This window comes from Teleopsis dalmanni, chromosome 1 (genome assembly GCF_002237135.1).
Source record: "Teleopsis dalmanni isolate 2A chromosome 1, ASM223713v2, whole genome shotgun sequence".
Classification (NCBI taxonomy): Eukaryota; Metazoa; Arthropoda; class Insecta; order Diptera; family Diopsidae; genus Teleopsis; species Teleopsis dalmanni.
Window position 1 is genome coordinate 186,435,477 of NC_051846.1, and position 8,354 is coordinate 186,443,830.

The following is an 8,354-nucleotide window of genomic DNA, read 5'->3' on the forward strand; positions in this document are numbered from 1 at the left end:
AAAATTTACGAGTATCTACTCAAATTAAAATTCGCCTGTTGCAAACGGATATTAGTACACGTGACTTCGGACGATAAGATAAAAATAATATAAACAAAAACAAACACTAACTTTCGATACAATTAATTATAGATATTGTTAATATTATATAAGGTAGTTTAAGTAAATTAAGTGTTCCCTTTAAAGCTCTACAATTATAACTAATGTATAATTTTTTTGAACACTACCATTAGTGTTATTAATTAATTTAATTCTATTGGTATAAAAATGTAGTACATGTTTCTAATTATCTACGTCTAAGTATTTTTCGAGTTTTTTTGACACCATAATGTTTCAATAATTAATATATATATATTTCATTTGATCGATTTTATTTCATTTTTTCAATATAATTATCAATTGTCAAAAGTTAGTAAAAAAAAATATTAGCAGAACACACTTTTAGTAAGCATTGTCTTAAAGACTTCAATTGAAATTTCATACACTATCCAGCTCCCTTAGCTTTCCGTAATACGGCAAAAACAATTATAAAACCAAATAAACCAAATAAAAATAGTTAACACATTTATTCAAGACTCACTTGATATCGCTTCTTTTAACTGTGATCAATTCAAAGACCAGGTATCATACTCACTTGATATCGTTTCTTGTAACTGTGATTGACTTCTGGAGCTAAAGTTTCTAAAGAAATACCAACAAAAAAAGTATTTGGAGTTAACTGTAGCCATAAAATATATGTTAATATTAAATTTTAAAGACCTTACTTTAATTGATCTACAAAAAAATGTATGGATGAAATTGCTTTACACTCGATGAGTTTCACTTTATGGCGATAAAAGAAATTTGATTCTAAATTTTTCAATGTTTTATTTGATAGCCCCACCTGCTTGTGCACTGCATACATACATTTAATTGGACATATTTAGAAAAGAGATTTTTTGTATCAGTTATATTTACTGAAATAAAACAAAATATTTTAGCCATAGCATATGCCAGCAACCTATCCTAACTAAAAAGATGCTTTTCGAACACAGAAGGTCTTGTATTTACTAATAACGAACGGATACAGCAGATCAAAATTTAAAAATGAATTCAAATAAAATTAATTTTTTATTGTTCAAAAATTCATAACTTATTTCAATTCGTTACTTATAATTAAAAAACTAAATCTAATATAATACTAAATCTAATTTAAATACAAATAAAAACCTATATAAAATTACTTATACTTGCAGGATTGTAATCCGGCAGCATACAATCAGAATTAACCAGAAAACCAGTATACAGTCTGACTGGAAAATGATTCCTCCGGCCAGACTATATGTTCAATAAAATCTAAACATGCGTCAATCCGTGTAAATAAATTAGTAATAGAACGTGTCGAGTTATAGTAGCTTGCACCAGAAAATATGCCAAGTATCCGATAATTACCATTTGAGTCCAATGTCAGCAATGGGTCACCATTGGCATTAATGTAATATTCTTGTTCAGGAATTTTGAATTTTGTGCATATTTGTGTATTTTGCAAATCTTGTTGCATGTGATTAGGTACACCACTTACGATATAACTATTTTCACAACTATTTAAAGATATCTCCTCTTGATTAGCCTTAAGCAAGAATGTAACATTTCTATCTATATAATAAAAGATATATGTGATTAAAAACTATAAAGTAAAAAAATGCGAAAAGGTAATAAGCAAACAATATTTACTTGAAATCGTTCCAGTTTCCCAGTAAGACATCATCAGCTTCAAATCCATCGAATCCTCATACATTGTTTCTAAACATATTGGATATACATATTTGGTATTTGATATTGGATTTTTAAGTTCAACAATCGCAATGTTGTAAAATGAACTGCTGAATACATATTTTGGATGTACGTGTACTACCTGCACACAATAAAAAAAATTTTAAAAATATTTAAACATTTCTTATATGTTTAAATATTATATAACATTATAAATATATTATTCATTTACGTCTATTTCGCCATAAACTGCATTCTTCAGTTGCTCCTGATTCGAATTTGTTGTACCAAACCGCACCATTCTTGGCTCTTTGTAGCGATTGTTAAAGCAATGAGCAGCTGTTAGAACAAATTTTGGGTTAATCAATGTTCCTGTACATTCATACGATACCGGTTCATATTCTTTGTTGAACTCTGTGAAACCAATTGCTCCAATAAATCGAAAATCTCCCTGCGTTACAATCTGTTCGCTGTCGTCTAATTTAATTGTATCAGGTCCATTTGCTTCAATAAAATTGCAAGCTAAAAATTAGATAATAATAAGTAAAATTATTATGGGATATGTCTACTTGTAAGTACAAATTACTAATGAAGATACAACTGCTGAAATCTTCATAGTGTCATATTAACATTTTAAACTAATCTTTCTATTCATATTTATAAATAAATATGTAAGGTAAACTGACTCATTATCAATTGCATATAACAGTACTATTTAAGTTCATTAATTTTTAACAGCATTTAGATGTCTTACGAGCGTATATTCAAAACAAAACTCCCTTCTACAAAGTAAATTTTATTCAAGACCCATTTGATTTTCTTGAACCAAAACTAAACAAATCGAGTCGTATCTTAAGCAGCAACGAAATGCCACTTGACGTTAAAAGCACAAAATAGTTTTTTTCACCATTTGGTGAATACGTTACTGGGTCACACTGAGTCTTAATTGTAGATGATTACCCAACATTAATCAACGATTAAACAATCTTGTATAGTTACTAGAGACGATATAGCCTTATCATAACATAAGACGAAAGCTATTTTTTCAAAAAAGTCATAAGCATTAAATAAACCACCTCCGAAAAGGAGGACAAAAGCATACAACCTGAATGAACACGATTTTAAAGAAATGTAAATGAGATAATGGGCCAATGTATGACCAAAACGTAATGTCTTACCTTTTGTAGCTGATCGTTCTGAAAAATTATCATCAAATGTAGGCATCGGTTCTTTAGTCGTGGGTTTAATAGTGCTAAAATATAGAATATAACTTCATTCATAATTTTAATTTAAAAATATACCAATCTTACGTGGTTGTTGTTGGTATTATGTAAGGGCTGTAAAAAATAATTCGTTTAAATCGAATATATCGGCTCAAATAGTAATATTTTTAAGACTTACGTGGCAATAGTTGTCGTACTCTGAATGCTAGAAGTATAAAAGCGACAAATTTTCATATATCTTTATATCTTATGTTAGAGTATTTATTTATATCTTATTAAGTAAATAAAATAATAAAGGATGGTGGGTTTTAAAATATTACTGTAAGATAGAATAGTTTTGGGTTAAGTTTAATTTATAGACAACACTATTGTTGTCTCGATTTTGATACTTGAATTTGACTGTGTGCTATGGGAAATAAAATTCATATAGATTAAATGAATCATTCAATCCTAAAATTAACTTACATGGTTGTGGCAGTAGTAATATTAGTTTCGGCACTATAAATAAGAAAATAAATTTATATTAGTTTCTTATATATATAAAGATAAAAATTTTGAAAACTAAATAAAATAATAAAATATTAAAGAACTTAGTTTCACTACTCTAAAGCTTTCCTTACAAAATATAATATAGATATATATACAATATATATATAAATATAATATATATAATATAGAAATAAAATAATTAATATTTGCATATATAAATATTTTTAGACAATCGTGACAGTATTCTGATCCTCTATAGTTTAGAACCAATGTACAGAAGTGATACCTTGCTATATATTGATATATTAATTAATATATATTAGAAGGTAAGTTTCATTATTAACTTCGAATTCTTTTGCCTGAGGACAGGTAAAAATTCAGTATTTAAATTATCAATTACCAATTCTGTCCAAAAAATTTTTCATTTACCAAATTAAGTAACTTTCGGTATCTGGTATTCAAAAGTAATATAAGTCACAACTGTTTCCTAAAACTATCTTTGTAGAGAAATTTAGCTCATCAAAAAAATAATTGCTCGAAAATTTTATTTTTTACTGAAATCAAATTATCCATAAATATTAACTAATTTTAAATATTTTCAAACATTTTGTTGTTATGTTCTAAAACTACAAGTAATGTAATAAAAAGTAAAACGTTTTAATTACTTATGTTGAGATGATAACACTTCTTGAGGCCAGACTATACGCTCAATAAAATCTATGTATGCATCGACCCGTGTAAATAAGTTAGTAACAGAATTTGTGTTGCACTTGCTTGCACCAGAAAATATACCAAGTACCCGATAATTATTGTTTGAGTCCAATGTCAACAATGGGTCACCATTGGCACTAATGCAAAGTTTTTGGTTAAAAATTGTAAATTCGGTACACATTTGTGTGTGACGAAGTTCAGACTCCATATGACTAGCTGCACTATTTGCGATATAACTATTTTCACAACTGCTTAAGGATATATCCGCTTGAACAGCTCTAAGCAAGAATTTGAAATTTTTATCTGTATAACAAAAGGAAATGGAGAACTTGAAATAATAAGAGAAGTATAAACAATTTTACCTCTAACTGCTCCAGGCTGCCAGTATGACACCATTAGCTTTAACTCGGTTGAATCATCATATTCTGTTTCTAAACATATTGGATATACATATTTGGTATTTGATATTGGATTGTTTAGTTCAACCATAGCAATGTTGTGGAATGAAGTGTCTGGTGTATATTTTGGATGTACATGAATTAACTGTAGATAAAATTTTACATTATGTATATGTTCCTATCTGTTTTGTTGTACTTACGTTTATTTCTCCATAAACTGCATCTGTCATTTGTTCTTCATGAAAGGAATTTGTTATACCAAACCGAACCATTCTTGCCTCCTTACTGCGATTATTAAAACAATGAGCAGCTGTTAGAACAAATTTTGAGTTAATCAATGTTCCAGTACATTCATACGACACCGGTTCCAGTGGTTTGTCTAAAATTTTAAAACCAATTTCTCCAACAAATCGAAAATCTCCCTGCGTTAGAATCTGTTCGCTATCATCTAATTCATTTGTATCAGGTCCATTTGCCTCAATAATATTGCAAGCTTTAAATTAAAAAAGAATTAGTGAATTATTTTCGAATACATTTTTCTCTAAAAATAAATAACTACTGAAGATGCAAGTACGTAGTAAAGGAACTTTACAATACTGATTACAAAAGAGACTTTAAGCTACTCAAAAGAACCATCCCAACTGAACTATCAAACACAAATTAAAAATACGGATTATGTAATATTTATATATAATAAACATTAAACATTTGACTGTTTATCACATAACTTTGTAACTTCATTAAATTTGTAAGCATAGCCTAACTTATGCATCATGCCTTTATTAAAATCATTAGATTCACTTAATGCCATTAGATTTGGTCTATGATGCCTATATATGAGATTTTTTTAACTGCATGAGAACTATGGATATCAATAAATTTGCAGCTGTCGATATCGAATATCAAACTGTGTTGACATTTCTGTTCAGTAAGGTTTGGTAATTTATGAATCGTTTAACGCTAGAACAATTCTTCCGAATTGTGAGAATTTTCTTTGAGAAAAATAAATCTGTTTGCAAAGTTCATAGAACAATTTGACGAAGAATAGCGTTTAGATATGAAGCTCATTTCTGATGAAATAGTTACGTCAATAAGCAAAATTGCCATATATGGACCGGCGATAATCCTCAAGCTGTTAACGAATCAACCTTACATCCATTAAAATTGGCTATTTAGCGTGGTTTACATGCTGATGGTATCGTCGATTCTTACTTGTTTCGCAATGGAGAAGAATGTACCGTTATGGTGAATGGCGAGCGCTATCAAATCGTGCTGAATGAATTTTTATTTCTAAAAATTATTAAATTAAACATTGACGACATTTGATTTCAACAAGACTGTGCAATTTCCCATATAATGCGCTTAGCAATCTTTTTATTGTGAAATCAATTTAGTAAAATCTTTATTTTCAGAAGTGGTCCTGTTAATTGGTCTCCTAGTTCGTGGCATTTAATGCCTCTCTTTAACAATTACCTTTTTATGGGGCTATGTTAAGTCATTGCTTCATGCCGACAAATCAGCAAGTCTTAAACCATTGGAAGTCAATATTCATGTCACCATTGACGTCATACGGACACATTTTTTTCACATAAGAAAAAATAGTCACAAATTGGACTGATCAAATGTCCAATGTAACTCGTTGCCGCGGCAGATAAATGTAGGAAGCCATATTCAAAAAATAATACCATGAAATTATCTACCAGATTATAATAGATAACGTTTCATTTTAATAATGTTGACGTCATATGGTCACATTTATAAGAAAAAATAATCACAAATTGGACTGATCAAATGGATCATGTAACTCGTTGCCGCGACAGACACATGTCGAAAGTCGTATTCAAAAAATTAATGCCATAAAATTATCTACCAATTATAATAGACAAGGTATCATTCTAATAATATTAGTGTCTTATATTGCACACATAAATTATTATAAATCTGTTTAAAAGTTCAGTCATATAAATTATATTAGAAAGAAAAACCAAATATCTTACCTTTTGTAGCTAAGTGTTCTTTAAAGTTTACTGTAGACATAGGCGTCGGTTCTATAGTTGTTGTTTTGATAGTGCTAAAATACGAAGGTTCTGTAGTTGTAGTTCTAAAATATAAGGATAATTTAATTTATTATTTTAATTTAATACTAATACTAAAAAGAAATAAATCTTCAGTTAATAAAAATCCATAAAAATCAATGGACTTATCCAAGATATACATTTTATGGTGATTCACAATGATCATAGTCCATAAACCAATTTAAAAATCTTCTCAATGGACCAGATTTAAAATATTATCTTAGATAAATAACATTAACATAAAATAATTAACACTTGCATGTAAATTTTTTTTAAAACGTGACGTAAGGAACGTATTAAATTCTGATACTAGAATTCAGTTTCAGTGTACAAAGTTAATAAATTATATATATTAGAATAAAAATTGTATGATTGTATATTAATTTCAAATTCTCAATAAGGTTGATAAAATTTTTTTTTATGAAACTAAATTTTAAAGTAAATGCGCGTCAGCATTTAAATTTATATTTTTTTCTAAGGAAATAATCTTATACCTAATAAACAGATAATTAACTAACTAATAAGCAAATTAAAAATATTCACTAAGATTTAATCCAAAATTTAAATTATAATTTTAATAAATAAAACTAAGTCACGTTACTTGTGTTGCGATGATTGTATTTCATCCGGCCAGACTATACGCTCGATAAAATCTAAATATGCATCAATCCGTATAAATAAATTAGTTAAAGAATTTGCCGAGTTATAGTTGCTTGCACCAGAAAATATGCCAAATATCCGATAATTACTGTTTGAGTCCAATGTCAGCAATGGGTCACCATTGGAACTAATGTAATATTCTTGTTCAGGAATTTTGAATTTTGTGCATATTTGTGTATCTTGCAAATCTTGTTGCATGTGATTAGGTACACCACTTACGATATAACTATTTTCACAACTATTTAAAGATATCTCTTCTTGATTAGCCTTAAGCAAGAATGTAACATTTGTATCTATATAATAAAAGATATATGTGATTAAAAACTATAAAGTAAAAAAATGCGAAAAGGTAATAAGCAAACAATATTTACTTGAAATCGTTCCAGTTTCCCAGTAAGACATCATCAGCTTCAAATCCATCGAATCCTCATACATTGTTTCTAAACATATTGGATATACATATTTGGTATTTGATATTGGATTTTTAAGTTCAACAATCGCAATGTCGTGGAATGAAGTGTTGAATATATATTTTGAATGAACATGTATTACCTGTGTACAATTAAATATAGTTTTAAAAAATATTTAAACATTTCTCTTGTATTATTATATTTACGTCTATTTCTTCATAAACTGCATTCTTCAGTTGCTCTTGATTCGAATTACTTATACCAAACCGCACCATTCTTGGCTCTTTATAGCGATTATTAAAACAATGAGCAGCTGTTAGAACAAATTTTGAGTTAATCAATGTTCCGGTACATTCATACGACACCGGTTCCAATGGTTTGTCTAAAATTTTAAAACCAATTTCTCCAACAAATCGAAAAACTCCCTGCGTTAGAATCTGTTCGCTGTCGTCTAATTCAATTGTATCAGGTCCATTTGCTTCAATAAGATTGCAAGCTATAAATTAGGTAATAATATGTAAAATTATTATAGGATATGAGTACTTGTTAATACAAATTACTGCTGAAAATGCAACTATATAAATCCTCATAATGTCACATTGATATTTTAATCTAATTAAAAGGTAAAAATCTTTC

At 28.3% G+C, this 8,354-nt stretch overlaps 1 protein-coding gene across 1 annotated transcript in view; it reads right to left on the minus strand.

Annotated features, from left to right (window-relative positions):
- Nucleotides 1–1,124: 1,124 nt before the first annotated feature.
- The window catches only part of LOC119666896 (transmembrane protease serine 9-like), a 7,527-nt gene continuing 297 nt past the window's right edge, over nt 1,125–8,354 (minus strand). Inside the window, exons 2-15 of the mRNA XM_038076174.1 lie at nt 7,925–8,214; nt 7,680–7,860; nt 7,250–7,601; nt 6,571–6,674; nt 4,774–5,066; nt 4,538–4,718; nt 4,130–4,478; nt 3,441–3,473; nt 3,154–3,180; nt 3,063–3,089; nt 2,931–3,004; nt 1,985–2,274; nt 1,714–1,894; nt 1,125–1,635 (exon numbers count right to left, since the gene is read on the minus strand). Of these exons, the coding sequence (XP_037932102.1) occupies nt 1,265–1,635; nt 1,714–1,894; nt 1,985–2,274; nt 2,931–3,004; nt 3,063–3,089; nt 3,154–3,180; nt 3,441–3,473; nt 4,130–4,478; nt 4,538–4,718; nt 4,774–5,066; nt 6,571–6,674; nt 7,250–7,601; nt 7,680–7,860; nt 7,925–8,214 (2,753 nt within the window). The 3' untranslated portion in view covers nt 1,125–1,264. The remainder of the gene's footprint in view (nt 1,636–1,713; nt 1,895–1,984; nt 2,275–2,930; nt 3,005–3,062; nt 3,090–3,153; nt 3,181–3,440; nt 3,474–4,129; nt 4,479–4,537; nt 4,719–4,773; nt 5,067–6,570; nt 6,675–7,249; nt 7,602–7,679; nt 7,861–7,924; nt 8,215–8,354) is intronic.